Raw genomic sequence first — 18,412 nt, 5'->3', positions numbered from 1 at the left:
TATCTAATTGTAACATTAACACAAACCAAATAAGATGCTATTACACAATTTGTATTAAAAAATGTATTTAATTAATTCATCCTATACTTTAGAAGTCAGCCTTCAATTTTAATAATACCGCTTTTTTCCGTTGCCAAATTTTCAAATTTGAAAATGTATTTATTTTAAATATAAACAATTTATTATTAACGTATACGGAATGACATGACCTCCATATATATATATATATGGATCTAACTATGTAATATAGTTTTAGTTAGAAATTGAATTAGAATAGTGTGTATACATCTATTAATCATCTTATTTAAAAAAAAAGACTTCAAACAAATTATTTAAAATTAAAAACTTTTTATTTAAAAAAAGACATATTAATATATTTATATTCGTGTATTCAGTTGATACGAAGTGTTTAATATAAGAAATAAGCATGGATAATTTTATTTATATTCGTCGTTATAAAGAAGAAGATGAACCTTATTGCAAGGAACTAACTAAAAGTTCTCTTATGGCTTTATTGAATCCGATATACTCTAATCTTATGATTACAAGTTTTCGTTTTCAAATTCTTCTTGCATTGTTTGCTAGCAAGTTATACTGGTCTGATATTCATTTTCCTTATTACTTAATGTATCCGCTTATTATTGCATTTGCGGTTTATATTATTCTATATCTGCTATTCTGGAAAATAGTTCAAGATTTCCAAAAAGAAATATTTGATGCTACACGGTATAATAATTTTAAAATTTATTTGCTTTGTTYGTTAAAGTCAATTATTCTTTAGTTAAAATTATACTCTAAAAAGAAATATTTGTTTTTAAAATAGGAATTGCAACGTAAATGGTGACAAATGTTTTTGGGTAGCTGAAGCATATCACTATCGTTCAATAAAGTGCTTTCGACCATATTTGCATTATACATGGTTAACCGAAACAGAATTACAAAAATCTAATATTAATATATCCGATTATGATAAGAAAGTAGTAGGTTTTATTGGAGTGGACAAAAATGTTAGATTAAGAAATTGTGCTTTGTTAAATAAATTCCTTGTTCATAATGATTATACGCGGAAAGGCATAGGAACTCAACTCATAAAAACTGTTGTTCTATTTTGCGATGAAAAAAAATATACACGCGTAAATTTGCAATTTTTCGATTTTTTGACATACGCTATAAATTTGAGTAAAAAATTGGGCTTTAAATACTACGACTCACAGCCAAAATCTTTTCTTCCAATGTTAAGAAAAGTAAAAATATATGAGTACTCATACCTAACAAATTTTGCTAAATCTACACTCCATATTAAAACACATTCACAAAGTCAAACAGAAACACGAACACCCGAATAAAAAAGACTTGATTTTAAGCACTAAAAATTACACAAAATTTACATTTTTCATTTATAAATATTTCACTCTTGTGTATACGAATATAAACAATATTTTTAATTTAATCTAGTAATTTACAGTATTTATTTAGGAATTTTTTAACTTATAATGTTAATTTCCGTGTTTTGTTATTTATACTTTTATATATTCACATTTTATTTATTTGCCTAACATTTATATTTGACTTAACTTGAATAATCAAAAATAATTTATAATTGGAAAATAAAATTATAACATATTTCAAAAATAATTATTTACCCATAATATATATTCATCGATATGTAAACATGGATTTAGTCGTCTTATTTAACCTAAGAAAACTGCATTAATTATTATTATTATGTTAAAAATGCATAGTGATAAATTTTATTATTCATTAATAGTACTATTAAAATTTAATATACATAACGTAACAATTGTCATTTCATATTTTTAAATTATGATATATTTCATAGTTCCTGTTATTTCTTCTGTAATGTAATTTCATAATAAATTATACTTTGTTTACTTTAATCTATCTTAAATATTTACCAAATATTCTTGTTCTGTTAGTAGGAAAACAATTGATTAGATAAATTTAAGTAAAATTCAGTAATATTGTTCACTTATTAGCTTAAGAAAATCACGTTGGAAGATTCAGAAATTTATCCACCGTTTTAAGGATATTAGAAAATTAAAAACCCGATGTATGCTATTAATAAGCCTGCGGAAGTGTAAATTAATTAAACGTCAAATAATACGAAAAAGTTTATATACATGATTTCGTAAGTACGCATTAGAAAAATATAATTTCAGAATCCCGCGCTTCTATTCGCACAGAATACGTTGTGTAAAGGCTTAGCGAAGATAAAAAAGACGATTGTTTAATTGCTGAATAGATTAATGTGTCGCGAACAATTAAAATTCATTATATTATAAAATTGATTATCTGAAAAATATTTCATTTTGTCCTAGTAGATTGGATTATTCGCATCGTTATCACTATCGGGAAGATTTTCAGAAAGCCGAAAAGACAAATTTCTTAAATTTATGTGCTCATGATTCTTAAGCGAAACATCATTTGTAAATTCTGCTATTTTTCAGTTAAATTAATATATCAAAATAAACGGAAATTATTTTGAAGATTTAGCGTAGAAAAATTAAAGAAAAAAGCCTTATAAGCTGAATTTTATTTATTTCACATTTCGAGATTCAATGTTATTTCGAGATCGTATTGTGTTAAACGATCCTAGTAATTTAGAATTTACTCGACTACAATTATGCATAAGAAACAAAAATTTAATTCTATTAAATAAGATGTTAGTAACTGTAAAAACACCGAAAAATTGATATTTCAAAGAATGAGATTTCGATAACAATATGCGTCCTTTGAAACTATTCAATTCTGTTACTATAAGAATCGGTAAATTTAACACAACTATTCAGGTTTCCTGCTTCTTTTAACGCACACTGTGTAGAATAAGAAGCCTAACTGATTCGATAGCAATTATTTTCCAGATATATACTTTTTTTCTGACGATAAAAGCATATGATATTGAAAATAAATGTTACTGACTTGTTTTCTACGATTCCTTAAACAAGAAACATCTTAAATGTTTTTTGACACTTAATGTCATTTTACAAAAAAAAATTATATTACATTAATAGATATGGCACCACTGAAAATAGCGTACAAAATAAATAACTGTTTCATAATAATTTTTGTTTAACTTAACAGATAAGAAAATTATAAATAGCATCTAAAGTGTTTAATCGTAATATTATTAGAAGTTAAAAAAATGCTATTTAATTATTTACATTCAAAAAACATCATTAATTCATTTTTCTCTTGAAATAATATCGTTTTCTTCCGTTGCAAGACTTTTAAAATTGAAAATGTATTTATTCTATACATAAACATTTTAAATATAAACAATTTATTATTTACTTATATCGAATGACATGCCCTCTATATATACATATATATATATATATGGATCTATGTATGTAGTATAGTTTCAGTTAGAAATTGAATTAGAATAATATATACAGCTACTATCAATCTTATTTATCATAAAAATACGCGTTAAACAAGTTATATAAAAATAAAATTTGTTTGTTTAAATAAGCATTATAAATACATTTACAGTTGTGTATATAGCTGATACGAAGATTTTAATATAGGAAATAAACATGGAAAATCTTCTTTGTATTCGACTTTATAAACGAGAAGATGAACCGTATTGCAAAGAACTAGCTAGAAGTACTTTTATGACTTTATTGAATCCGTTATACACTAATTTTATAATTGCAAAAAATCGTTTTCAAATTCTTCTCGCGCTTTCTTCTTGCCAGTTATATTGGTCGAGTACTTCTTTTCCGTATTTCTTAATGTATCCATTAATAATTACATGTGGAATCTACATTATGCTGTATCTACTATTCTGGAAAATAGTTCAAGAATCCCAAAAAGAAGTATTTGATGCTGCACGGTATTATTTTTTTTATTATTTTTTTGTTTTTGTTTTTTGTTTAGATTTATTTTCTTTTACTTATTTAAGGAAATTATTATTTAGTTAAAATTATGCTCAAAAAAGAAATATTTGTTTTTAAAATAGGAAGTGCAACGCAAAGAGTGACAAATGTTTTTGGGTAGCTGAAGCATATCATTATCGTTTTGTAAAAAACTTTCAACCATATTTGCGTTATACATGGTTAACAGAAAAAGAATTACAGAAATCTAATATTAATTTATCCGATTATGATAAGAAAATAGTAGGCTTTATTGGAGTGAATAAAAATGTTAGAATTAACAATTGTGCTATGTTAAATGAATTCCTTGTTCATAATGATTATACGCGGAAAGGCATAGGAACTCAACTCATTAAAACTGTTCTTCAATTTTGCGATGAAAAAAAATATACACGCGTGAATTTGCAATTTTTCGAATTTCTGACAAACGCTATAAATTTAAGTAAAAAATTAGGCTTCAAATACTATGAAACACAGTCAAAAATTTTTTTTCCATTATTAGTGGAAGTAAAAATGCATGAATTCTCCTACCTAACGCAAGTTACTAGACCTACAGATAGTATTAAAATCAACAAACAAATGTCAACAAAAAGTGTAACACAAATACAGAAAAGACGCTTCTTAAGACATTTAAATTTTTAAATTTTATATTATTTTATAAAATACCTTAATCTTTGAATAGTATTTTATGAAATAGTAGTTATTATTATATATGGTTATTTACAGCATTTTTCTTGTTTATTTTTAACTTAGAATGTTAGTTTTTTGTTTGTGTTTGTGTTTGTGATTTAAATTTTATAATATCTTTACTCCGTCTTTGACTTAACATAAGTTTTGGAAGAATATATAATTTATTGAAAAAAAAACAATATTATATAAATTAGACTCAGTAATCTATTAATACGGATTTCTTCGCCTTATTTAGCTCAAGATAACGATATTGATATTTACTGTTATATAATATTAGAATTGCCTAAAAATCTTATTGTTAAAAAATTCTGTTATTTAAATTTTATGTATTATTCTAAGTAGACAAATACTTTAATAATATATATTTAAATTCAAAACTGTTTTTTTTTTTTTAAATAATATATTCATATATAAAAAATAATAATAGTCATATCTATCGTTTTTACGTGTATTTACATTATTAATATTTCATTTTATATATTTCTATTATTTCTTCTATTACTAAATTTCCTAATAAATTATACTTTGTTTACTTTAATCTATCTTAAATATTTACCAAATATTCTTGTTCTGTTAGTAGGAAAACAATTGATTAGATAAATTTAAGTAAAATTCAGTAATATTGTTCACTTATTAGCTTAAGAAAATCACGTTGGAAGATTCAGAAATTTATCCACCGTTTTAAGGATATTAGAAAATTAAAAACCCGATGTATGCTATTAATAAGCCTGCGGAAGTGTAAATTAATTAAACGTCAAATAATACGAAAAAGTTTATATACATGATTTCGTAAGTACGCATTAGAAAAATATAATTTCAGAATCCCGCGCTTCTATTCGCACAGAATACGTTGTGTAAAGGCTTAGCGAAGATAAAAAAGACGATTGTTTAATTGCTGAATAGATTAATGTGTCGCGAACAATTAAAATTCATTATATTATAAAATTGATTATCTGAAAAATATTTCATTTTGTCCTAGTAGATTGGATTATTCGCATCGTTATCACTATCGGGAAGATTTTCAGAAAGCCGAAAAGACAAATTTCTTAAATTTATGTGCTCATGATTCTTAAGCGAAACATCATTTGTAAATTCTGCTATTTTTCAGTTAAATTAATATATCAAAATAAACGGAAATTATTTTGAAGATTTAGCGTAGAAAAATTAAAGAAAAAAGCCTTATAAGCTGAATTTTATTTATTTCACATTTCGAGATTCAATGTTATTTCGAGATCGTATTGTGTTAAACGATCCTAGTAATTTAGAATTTACTCGACTACAATTATGCATAAGAAACAAAAATTTAATTCTATTAAATAAGATGTTAGTAACTGTAAAAACACCGAAAAATTGATATTTCAAAGAATGAGATTTCGATAACAATATGCGTCCTTTGAAAYTATTCAATTCTGTKACTATAMGAATCGGTAAATTTRACACAACTATTCARGTTTCCTGCTTCTTTTAACGCACACTGTATACAATAAGAAGCCTTACTGATTCGATAGCAATTATTTTCCAGATATATACTTTTTTTCTGACGATAAAAGCATATGATATTGAAAATAAATGTTACTGACTTGTTTTCTACGATTCCTTAAACAAGAAACATCTTTAATGTTATTTGACATTTAATGTCATTTTACAAAAAAAAAATAAAATTAAATTAATACATATGACAACACTGAAAAAAGCGTACAAAATAAATAAGTGTTTCATAATAATTTTTGTTTAAATTAACGATCTGCGTTCACTTATTATTAATAATCATAATCTACTCAATTGACAACTGTAACCTACAACTGTAACAAATACAAAATTTATAATTAACATCCAATGTATTTAATCATAATAATGTAAATAAAATAATATGCTATTGAATAATTTGTTTGTATATAATGTCGTTAATTAATCCTTTACTTTATATAATTTTGTTTTTTTCCGTTGCAAAATTTTCCTAATTGAATATATTGAGAGATATAAACGATTACAATATCGAGAATTTATTATTATCAAATATCAAAGGACGTGACTTTCTTATAAATAGATATATTTATGTAGCATGATTTCAGTTAGAAATTGAATTAGAATAGTATATACAGCTACTAATGATCTTATTTTTTAAAAAAAGACATTATAAATATATTTATATTCGTGTATTCAGTTGATAGTAAGTGTTTAATACAAGATATAAGCATGGAAAATCTTCTTTGTATTCAACCTTATAAACAAGAAGATGAACCGTATTGCAAAGAACTAGCTGCAAGTGGTTTTATTGCTTTATTGAATTCGACATACTGTAATCTTACGATTACAAGTTATTTTTTTCAAAGTTTTTTTACTTTGTTTGCTTGCAATTTATACTGGTCTGATATTTCTTTTCCTTATTACTTAATATATCCGCTTATTATTGCATTTGCGGTTTATATTATTCTATATCTGCTATTCTGGAAAATAGTTCAAGATCCACAAAAAGAAATATTTAATGCTACACGGTATTATAGTTTTAATATTTTGTTGTTGTTTGTTTCGATTTACTTGCATTGTTTGTTAAAGTCAATTATTCTTTAGTTAAAATTATACTCTAAAAAGAAATATTTGTTTTTAAAATAGGAATTGCAACGTAAATGGTGACAAATGTTTTTGGGTAGCTGAAGCATATTACTATCGTTCGTTAAAGTGCTTTCGACCATATTTGCGTTATACAAGGTTAACCGAAACAGAATTACAAAAATCTAATATTAATATATCCGATTATGATAAGAAAATAGTAGGTTTTATTGGAGTGGACGAAAATGTTAGATTAAGAAATTGTGCTTTGTTAAATAAATTCCTTGTTCATAATGATTATACGCGGAAAGGCACAGGAACTCAACTCATAAAAACTGTTGTTCTATTTTGCGATGAAAAAAAATATACACGCGTAAATTTGCAATTTTTCGATTTTTTGACATACGTTTTAAATGTGAGTAAAAAGTTAGACTTCAAATACTATGAGACACAGTCAAAATTGTTTTTCCTATTAGTAAGTGAAATAAAAATTCATGAATTCTCTTATCAAACGAATATTACTAAACCTACGCTCAATATTAATAATATTGAAACAGATACAGAAATAGAAACCAGAAGAAAAACAAAAACAGAAATAGAAATACAGATACAACAAGAAACGCAAAGTCAACCACAATTTAAAAAAAAATGCTACTTAAAGCCCTTTATCTTCTGTAAGATTGAAATCTTCTGAACGTATCTATTAATATTTCCATCGTATTTATGAATATAAAAATATGCTTATTATTGTATTTAGTAATTTTTAGTATTTTTATATTATTTATACTATTATATCTATATTTTACTTATATTTTTGCAACAATTGTACTTGACTTAAATTGAATTTTTAGAAAAAATGTACACTTGGGAGATTCAATTACATTGATTGATCAATTACAATAAAATTGATATTAACATCATTTGTTAAAGATATAATATTATATATTAATATAAATATTTATATATATAAAAACCACATTATTTTTATAATATATAAATAGCGTAACAATTGTAATCCAATTTTTAAAAATTATATGTAATACTTCCTGTTATTTCTTCTTTAATTCAATTTCATAATAAATTACACTTTGTTTACTTTAATCTATTTTATAAATACCGATCATTTAGTTAATTATCTTATTAAATAATCCGCCAGATCGTCTGACAATGAGTGTCACTATTTTGGAGTTTTTTTAAGGAAGATATTTAAAATTCAGAATATTGCATAAAAATCCGCGATTTAAAAATTGAACATCTTATAAGATAAATTTTATAAGGAAATTTAATAATTATTTTTTTTAAATCGAATTTGCATTTTATTGTATGTGAAATTTTGAAATGTATTTTCCGATAAACTATTGAGTCCAAAAATAGATGTAAAAAAAATTAAAAGGCTCTTAGAATAATAGATATAATCATTTTACCCTTCTAGCCATTAAAGATTTTTGAAAAATTTATCATCCTTGTTAAAGGATTAGAGCAAATTAGGTGAATTTATGAGTCAAAAATCTGTCCCCTTAAAAATCAAATTAAGTTTTCTCTGCATTTTTCTAAAAAAGATCACTAGATATCATAATACTTTAGAGGAATATACTCATTGGGACATATCTAATTGTAAGAGTTTATTTTCGCAGGAACAAAAAAGAAGAAAAATAGAAGGAAAATAGCCAATAAAAAGGTAAAAGTAAACAGTTATTATAAGCGCAGGAGAATTAGAATAAAATAGTTTATTGTAATCCACAGAAAAAAACACGACATTTCTACCATGCCTTTTAAAACTCACTGTTCTGTCAATCAACAATAGTTGCGTTTACATTTTTCTGATTCGTCCTGTACGTGTCTATCAACACGGAATATCGAAGTGAGTAGTATAATATATCATATTAGTAATGTGTACTCTTCTCTCTTTCTTTTTTCTTTTTTCTCTCTTTTGATATTTTTATTTTTAAATGACATTCTTACAAATAACAGTTATTGATTTATATCAATGATCGTACAATCGTCGATAGAAAGAAAGAGAAAGAAAAGGAAATGAGAGAGAGATAGATAAAGAGAGAAAGAGAGAGAGATAGATAGAAAGATAGAGAGAGAGAGAGAGAGAGAGAGAGAGAGAAAGAGAGAGAGAGAGAGAGAGAGAGAGAGAAAGTGGAGAAAAGTCATTCTTGCGAAATATTTCGATTCAACGACGTTTCATTTGTCCCCGCGTTATTATTGTTATTATCTTTTTTCTTATCTCTTCTCCTCGGTTTTGAAAATATAGAAGATATATGTTGCAATTCTCGAAAAGTCAAATATAAAAATGTTTTTGAGAATTATTTATGTCTAATATGATTATTAGTGAGTACGCAAAATACTGTTTCCAATATTAATACCAAATTCGATATTTATTCGTAACGCTTTGAACGTTGCTGTTCTTCAACTAATATATATATATATATTTATATATATATCTGTATAATTTTTTTTTATTTTTTTCTTAAACTTACAAATTTCAATATTTTTCTTTCGAATCAATATCTCGCACACCCTCTTTTTTCGTTTGTTCTTCATACTTTAAGTATCGCTAATATATTTGATACATTTCAAATAAATCTGTTCGAAGGCGTTAACAGAATCATTTACTATCTTCTTTTTCTTTTTAAGTACATGCGAAATCGTTTGAATACGTGTATGTGTGTGCGTATGTCTGTTACGTATTTTCTGCTTTTTTTTTTTACATATCTATATGCGTTGCCAAGTTATGGTCAGATCATACGTATAGTTGTGTTATGGACTTAATTTTACTACAATAGCATTTTTTTAAATACACAAATATATACATACATACATACATACATATATATATGTATATATATATCTTGTTAATACATTTCCGTGGAAGTGGACGATAATCTTTTATCGATTATTAAATGTCTACGTTAAGAGATAATAATCGTCGACAGCGAATATCTCTTGGAACTGGGATATATTTTTTTTTTCATTCCTTTATATATATTTAATTTTCGGAGCAAAAATATTCGTAGGCTCTGTCGACGTCGGAATAGCATAACGTTTCTTTTTCATTTACAATTCGATAAGAGCTGACTGAGAGTTATAATTAAATAAGAAAAAATATAGTATAATAGCTAAGAAACATAACGAGATACGATTTCTTATGTAGGAAGCCTTAGAGATAACTATCTTTCTTCTTATTTTGTTCTGTATTTATTTAATCATATGCATAAATCTATCCAAGTCCTCGAGATCACGCACATTGCATAATACCAAATCGCTCATTGTCGACTGATCGAGCACGATGATCCAAAATAACAATGATAGATGGATCAGCTCGATATATTAATTTAACCCTCTATAACTAATAAAAATGCAAATTATTTAAGAGCACCGTTGGCAAACTATTTATATTCTATATATATAAAATTATCGATGTCAATTTTAATAATTGTATGTTTCATTGCTACGGAAATGTTTCGTTGCATTTTCGTATGTTACAAAAAACTTACTATAAAAAATAAAATCTCAGTGAAAAAAAGGAAAAAAAAAAGAACTATATAATATAATACGGATATATGATAATCATAGTGCGCGTTATAGAGGGTTAAATAAATCTTAATACTCTTGTGCGCTAAAAAAATAATATAGCGGAGGTGTTGGAATAGTTTGCAGAACGAAAAAAACGAAAGACTATTTTGCTGAGAAAATTTCGTACGATACGTATATGTATGTATGTACAATTAACAATTACAGACGCATTCGAAGTATACAATCGTTTTGTTATGGCACTACCATGGTAGGTAAAATTTCATTTATGATAGCAGATATTATACTCGATCGTGCGATATCAATTGTTCTTTTATATATATTTTTATTAATATTATTATCATTTTTTTCTTCCTACGGAGGATGGATGGAGAACAATCATTTTTTCGGACTTGTATCTTTTTAATTATTGAATTATTTTTTTTAGCGCACATGGCAAAACCTACTCTTACGAACTATGACTCGAAGTCATGATAAAACTTAAAGGCAAGATAGCATCGTGAGTGTATATTGTTTAAACAATACAGGATAAACATGGATAAAGATTAGAAAAAGGTTTACATTAGAAAATGGTTTCTCTTGTTCATCGTAATAACATTGCAAATACATACGGAATAAGATAGTAAATTGATACGTGAAAAATATAGAGAGGAGAGGGAGAAAGAGAGGAGTAGGAAAAAAAAAATAGATATTAAACTAGTGTGTTTTACAATGTAGTGTATGTAAATAATGTGTTTCTTTTTTTTTGCGTATGTTAGTAATTATTTTGTTTTCCTTAATTTCAAATAACACATTTTCGAAGGCTTTGTTAATATTTTCTCCGAACGAAAATCGAAAATCAAAAAGCACTACAGGAAAATGAATTATTTGTCCGTGAATATTTTTTCTTTTCTCTTTTCTTTTGAGAGAGCGAAAAGACGATGATCGGAGATCTCTTTTTCTTCTTCTTCTTTCTTTTTCTATTTTATCGTATTCATTAATAATCCATCCTTCGTGCGCGTATTACCAAGAACACTCTTTCTTCTTATCCTTCCTTTCCTCGAGTTTTGCCAGCGAATAATATTAATTCATCTGTAATCGAAATGCTCGATAATATACATATAATAGTTTTATAAACATTTACGAATCGTGTTACGAACTTTTCTTAAGAATTAATTTATCAATAAATAATCATATAATCATCATAATCATCATTACCACCACCGTCATCATAATCATCATCACCATCATCATTACTACCATCATAATCATCATCACCATTATCATCATTATCATAATCATCACCATCATAATCATCATTTTCATCATCATAATCGGTATAATAATTATCATAATCATCATTATCATTCAGCACTGATTCGCGCATCACGAGCGATTTTTTCTTTTTTTCTTTTTCAAATTTTCTTTACTTTTGTATTTTATAATTTTTTTAACGCACAACTCCATTCTACGTAGATCAATAAGAAAATGTCGCGCAATAATCATCTGACTCTACGTTCAAATATTACCAATAATAAGTTGAGAAGAGGACAAATCCGCGCCCCCGCTAATATAAAAATACTGTTCTGTTGCACCATAATTCTTCTCTTACTATTCCTATAATTATGCATAATAATCCCTGTAGTCTTCTTTAAAAATCGCTCTTTTTATATCATCAAAATAAAAATGAAAATGAAAACGAAAATAAAAATAAAAACAAAAAATACTAGATACGCATACGCGTCATTAGTAAATGGCGCAGAAAAGAAGATTTACAATTCGTTTATCATAAGTTCTCTTAATTTTCTATTTTTTTATACCTTTATTTATTATTATTTTCCCCATTCTTTTCTTTTTTTTTCGACGAAAGAAGTTTTACGATTAAACGAAGAATATTTTATGTGATTTATCAAAAAATATAATTCATTGATGGTTTAGATAAAACGAACAATATTTCTTCTCTTCTTTTTTTTTTTGTTTTTCTCAATTACTGATAAATAGGGAAATGAAAAAATCGAACTTGCATCTGCCAAGTAAATCATATATACATATACATATATAAAAAACGATGATAAGAAGAAATTGAAAGAAAACAAGCGATCAACTCTCTCGTAAATGTATAACATCCATATAAATATATATACATATACGAGCGTGCGATGACTATACGCATGTATTCTTTTTTTTAACTCGTAACACGCACGTTACTTCCATTGTGATTTTTTTTTTAATTTTTCTTTCTTTTTTTCTTCTTTTTTTTTTTTATATGTTAACTTTCGATAAACGTTAGGAGAAATATGCATCGATACAGTGTCAGAGAAAAAACATGCCGTTGATTCTGACGTGCGTCGCCTGCTAAAAGGGTACGATCCTAACTTATGCACCAAGAACGATAAATATATACATATATACGTATACATACTATTTTTCATTTGGAGAAAGAAAAAAGAAAACGAAAGAAAGATATAAAAAAATGTGTATATATACATACACCCAAAAAGATCGATTTTAGCTGCGGCAAGCACGGCAGACGATCGACGGACGACATAATTGATATCACGTCGAATATCGATATCTCACGTTTCCGCAATAATTACATTGTTATTGTAATCATTTCTAATTTTTTTTTTATTATTAGCATGTTTGCTGTTGTTATTATTTATTCATTTATTTATTTTTTCTTATTTCATTTTAATAATTCAGCACGACGCAGAGAATTTTCCTTTTTTCTCCACGAAAGTGAGAGAACAAATTCTGCAATTGTCAGGGTGCCTGTTAGTTATTACGATTATTAATTGTATAATTATATATATATATATATATTCATATTTATATATATATATATTTATATAGTATATATTCAGCATCACAGTAAGATAGCGCCTTTCATTATTTAAGTGATCGTCGATCTGCTCGAACCATTTATATTCATCCTGTCAACAACGTACTCTACAACAACCTGTCTAAACATTGTCAAATAATTCTTTAGTCATATTTCTGCTTTTTCGTTTACTTCTTTTTTTTTACCTTTCTTTCTTCATTTTCGTTTTCTTAACATCAAAGTCGATGCGATTATTTATTACGTACTTGGATATCCGCAATATCCATCAAGATTCGAGGTAATTAGGATAGGAGAAACTAATAATATAGTACTGTTAGGAAGGTACTGTGTTCGATAAAATGATTCGGGTCATGCCACTATGACCATAATATTACGCGTTAAAAATAAAATTAAAAAATAAAAAATAAACAAAAAATAAACAAAGAAACGTGTGACGTTAGCACTACGGAAAAGTCAATAATGTCACAATAGATATAAAAACAAAGAAAACCAATAATAAAAATAATAATAATATTATCAATAATAAAAAATTAAAAAGATTTAAAATATAATTCGTTAAATTAATAATAAAAATCGTCAGCTGCTATAAGCTGCCGGATAATATATTAATTTGACTTGCGACGACGAGCGCGTGTATATGTATATATATATATACATATATCAAATTTATAAAACACGACGAAGAGTAAAGATTTTAAGAATAAAAATTATCATCATTCATCGTTTATGTGTGGAAATTTTGTCGCAAGTATTTAAAATTTCTCCATAATTAAAACATATTTCGAATATACGAATAATCGAATATAGATCAAACCGTAGATATAGCGCACCGTATCTATGTTCGTCCTACCCTATCGAAAAATAGCCAAACGGAGTACTACGAATAGGTACTTATAATTACTTCTGAAAATAAATAGTTATAAAAATAAGCGAGCATTTTATGCTTAAAATACCTTAGGTAAAACTTAATTAGTTTGCACCACGTACAGAGTGGAATGTGTGGTTTCTCTTACTAGACCATAGAAGCGTAATTCTAACAAAAGTTTCAACTACTATTTAAAAAACATTAACGACAACTTGTCAATTGTAATCATTCATAGTGCAATAGCTTCAATAGAAAAAACGTGAATCAATAAATAAGAGTGCAACAAGAAAGTTAGACATATAAGAAACGACGAATACCGAATATCGATCGATTCGCGCATCGATAAATCATAATGTCGTTAATAGAATAAATAATCGTACTGAAGGAAAAAATCTGAATTTCCTATAATAATAGGATTAGGTACGATATTCGATTAATTCTTTTTTTTCTTCTTTTTCTTCACCGTGCAATAAGGAAAGATTTCTATTTCTTATTTTTCTTTTCTTTTTGTTTTGTTCTTTTTTACTTTTACTTTTTTTTTCTAACACCGTGGAAGAATGAAAGAATACACGCGTCTAAGGCGTGTAAAATACCTTCGTTTTTATCTCTTTTTTTTCTTTTCTTTTCACGAAGACTCAAATACTCAAGTACCCGCGATTATTGGTATTTAACTTAAATAAAAAGGGTGGGATGGGGGAGAACTTTTTTGTACTTTTCTATAAATTTTGTTCATATCTACTATACCTATCTCTAAAACGACAAAGTTCCCATCGTCTCGAAGTTTAAATGAGAGAATGTTCAAAAGCCAACCACGGAGAAATCATTACGATTTTTCTCATTCGAGAAACTACTCAAGATCTTCGAGGAAGGGTTTTCAACACTTCGAGAATTCATTAAAAAAAAAAAAAAAAAAAAAAAAGGAAACTATTAGGGCGAAGACTTTTTCCTTCTAATTTCTGTTTCTTCTTTTTTTTTTCTTTCTTTCATTCATTTCGCCGGCAAGTATAGACCACCGTTATGTATTTTTAATCACGTTTCCCGTTATTCTTCGTCGTTCATAAAAGACGAAATATAGAACGGAGTTAACGTGTTGTTCAATACTTAACCAAACCAAAACGGTGGTCAAAGATCTTATACTAGTCCCGTCGCGTCCTTTTGGGACGTTGGTTGACTCCTACCTCGTCGCTACCGCGTGACTTCTTACCTATTTGTACCTGACTTTGTGCGGTTAATTGCAACGAAATAGCATGCGTGTTTAATTTCTCAGCTAACAGAAGATCCTTGAGGCCCTTCATTTTCTGACTGTACAACGTTATTCTTGGCCTTTCGTTTTCCGAATCTACCTCCTCTTCGGGATCTAGACTTTCCTGAGATGTTGATGGTGCTGGCGGTAAGGCATCTTCAGGAGGTGCGACGAAAGGTTCGCCACCACCTTGCAGTAAATAATCTCTATTGAGGATTTTTTCACTGCAAGCAGCTGTCAATGCTTGAATACTGGGATGCATCGGTGCTGGATTGGCCGGTACTTTAGACTCTAAACTTTTGATTAAATCGCGTGCAGCACTACCTCTCTCCTTCGTTTTACAATAATTATTATTATTATTGTTAAGAGTCTCATCGGGACTGGTTTCTCTCTTTTGCATCTTCTCTTCCTCTTGCTTTGTTTCCATATCGTAACACTCAATGACAACCTGAGCACGAATCGAAGCATCGAATTTAGAAATTGTATTCACTAATGGTCGTGCCCAACCTATGTGCAGAACAGGAGTATTTGCCCCTTCCTCCCATTGACAAATACCGTCGTAAAATCTTAGAAGGTAGACGAAACATCGTGGCTGTCGTAACAGTCGCTCGTCGGCCCTTACCGTGTGAGGTATTAATTCGTTGGCGATTTCCAATAATTCCTTATATATTTCTCCGTCGTCCCGCGAATAGTCGTATCTGTCGCACATCAATTAACATTAAAAAAGTGTCTAGAGAACAAGAGAAACTATTTTAAATGTAATATATATAGATATCTGTATATATGTGTGTGTATGTATATATTTCTGAAGGAAACCGTCTAAATAAAAACTTACTTTCTCAATACGTCTGCAGCATCAGACCAAGACGCTAGAGCATTAGCATGTAATCCATGTCTATAGAGATATCCACCTTGATAAGTATATGGATAAACGTGTGCATTACCATAATACTTTCTGGCACATCTTACGGCTTCCTATAATAATGAAATTCGATGATATTTCCTCTTGCATGTTTTATTAAAAAATTTGTTAGGAGAAATTTGAAACCAACCTGAAATAAATCTATTGCTGGGGGTCTTCCTGGCGTTGGTGCTGCCTCTTCTAAATCACCCAAATTGCCAAGCGCCATAGGATATTTTGCAAGATGACCCAAATCATAGAGTAACCATAATAATTCTTGTTGGAGCAATGCTACTTCTGCTGCATCAGCTGTCGCACTTAGACTAGGATTTATAGCAGATACTATTGTGGCAACTTCCATAGCACGAGAACATACAACTGCCTGACCATTTACATACAACCACGATCGAGAAGCTACACCAGGTTCAACGGGTTGCCCACGTTTATCCTCGTTTCCCTTCCCTAATATTGAAAGTAGCATGCTTGAACAATTGGATGTGGGCATTCTTAGAATAATTTGCACCACACACATTAAACCAATTGATCTATTTCTATTATTCAGTTCTTTGAACTGAGCTCAGACAACATTTAAATGAAATACTATTATGACAGGACAATAAATCTTTCTACGAAAATAGAATTATAATACAAATAAAACATACCGTGCCATGTAACCTCTGCAGTTTCAGAACCATGCTCTCCATATACAACCCATGCATGGTCCTCTGACATGGCAAGATGAACATCTTTAAATCCTAACACCTGACACCCTGCAACTACTGCATAAGCCACTCCAAAACAATCTAATTTGTTAGCAGTAAGATAACTGTAGAGACTCTGTAGATGAGCTCGATCTTTGTAGTAGCTTCTCGTTAAGGAGTTCCATATAACGTCCGAAACTTTCTTGATAAGCTCTCTCGTAGCATATTTGGTGTCGTAAACTGTTAAATCGACAGCTCCTTTGATAACAGCATGAAACTTTGTATATAACGCTTCAGCTATATGATACTCGACGGCCGGCAATTTAGGCTCGTCGTAAACAGTGTTCTCCTGCGGCGTAAATGTCCGGTTACAGGTTAGGGAATTCTCAACAGCACCGACGAGGATTGAAAGTAGCGCGAGGTCTGGCTCAGAGCTATTTTCCAGCTGATTTTGGAAGATCTGGACGATCGAGGATATGCTTTGGATCGGGAAGAGTGCTTTATCCTCTTCTCGAAAACCCGCCATGTCGCAACTGGCAGGCCTGTAGAGATACGGTATCGTATATGTATAACGCTTCAAAGTACGAGTGTCATCTCTGTTTAAATGATTTTTTGACAGAAACTATCATTGAATTCAACCTACCTTCTGACCCTTTTCACCGTCGACCAACGGCACACGCTAATCGCCTTTGAATTTCCCCTTGTACTCCAAAAATGTTCACATTTCCGCACAAGAAAAACCGCAACACTATATTCCAGCGGCGCGCCGCCACTAGGAGTGTTTCCACTATTTCTTCAAGAAAGCAACCTTCAGTCCTGTTTTCTTGTGTCGGGACTACGCGTATCAACCTTTATGTATTTTTTCTCTCTCTCTCTCCAAACATTCCAATAATATTTTTCAAATAAAATACCTATGTAACTTTCCTTATTATCTATTGGTCTTTTATTGTCGTTCTTACTAAAACGAAATAAAATATTACAGAAGTCCGACCAATCAGATTTAAAATTTAAAATGTCATTTTTATTACTTCGATTTGATTGGATATTTTAAGTAAATGGCAGATTTGCAATTATTCAGAAAAAGATCAAGAATTTTCTTCTAATGTTATACGTGGCATTCACATTTTCAGGATATATTACAATTATTTAAGATCCTTTTCAACAAATTTCGAATTAAATTGCTCTAGATTAAACCGAAGTTATGG

General features: G+C 28.4%; 4 protein-coding genes across 4 annotated transcripts; 3 read left to right on the top strand and 1 right to left on the bottom strand.

Annotated features, from left to right (window-relative positions):
• Positions 1-214: 214 nt before the first annotated feature.
• LOC106784251 lies at positions 215-3,004 on the top strand. Its single transcript, XM_014743587.1, has 2 exons — positions 215-726; positions 824-3,004. Exons 1-2 carry the CDS (start codon positions 428-430, stop codon positions 1,344-1,346), a joined length of 822 nt encoding a protein of 273 aa, XP_014599073.1. The 5' UTR covers positions 215-427; the 3' UTR covers positions 1,347-3,004.
• Positions 3,005-3,454: 450 nt separating this feature from the next.
• LOC106784208 lies at positions 3,455-4,590 on the top strand. Its single transcript, XM_014743503.1, has 2 exons — positions 3,455-3,856; positions 3,983-4,590. Exons 1-2 carry the CDS (start codon positions 3,558-3,560, stop codon positions 4,536-4,538), a joined length of 855 nt encoding a protein of 284 aa, XP_014598989.1. The 5' UTR covers positions 3,455-3,557; the 3' UTR covers positions 4,539-4,590.
• A 2,045-nt stretch (positions 4,591-6,635) lies between these two features.
• LOC106784203 lies at positions 6,636-7,830 on the top strand. The gene is made up of 2 exons (XM_014743499.1): positions 6,636-7,081; positions 7,200-7,830. Exons 1-2 carry the CDS (start codon positions 6,783-6,785, stop codon positions 7,828-7,830), a joined length of 930 nt encoding a protein of 309 aa, XP_014598985.1. The 5' UTR covers positions 6,636-6,782.
• A 2,002-nt stretch (positions 7,831-9,832) lies between these two features.
• On the bottom strand, positions 9,833-18,103 carry LOC106784226 (menin). The gene is made up of 5 exons (XM_014743549.1): positions 17,851-18,103; positions 17,169-17,749; positions 16,658-16,968; positions 16,441-16,580; positions 9,833-16,303 (listed from the first exon to the last, which is right to left on the bottom strand). The coding sequence occupies exons 2-5, from the start codon at positions 17,731-17,733 to the stop codon at positions 15,499-15,501; spliced, it is 1,821 nt and encodes a 606-aa protein (XP_014599035.1). The 5' UTR covers positions 17,734-17,749; positions 17,851-18,103; the 3' UTR covers positions 9,833-15,498.
• Between the last annotated feature and the right edge of the window lie 309 nt (positions 18,104-18,412).

This window comes from Polistes canadensis, unplaced genomic scaffold (genome assembly GCF_001313835.1).
Source record: "Polistes canadensis isolate GaletaPanama2010 unplaced genomic scaffold, ASM131383v1 scaffold_32, whole genome shotgun sequence".
NCBI classification, from domain to species: domain Eukaryota; kingdom Metazoa; phylum Arthropoda; class Insecta; order Hymenoptera; family Vespidae; genus Polistes; species Polistes canadensis.
Note: the sequence above shows the minus strand (reverse complement) of the source record. Positions and strands in the feature narration are given on the sequence as shown.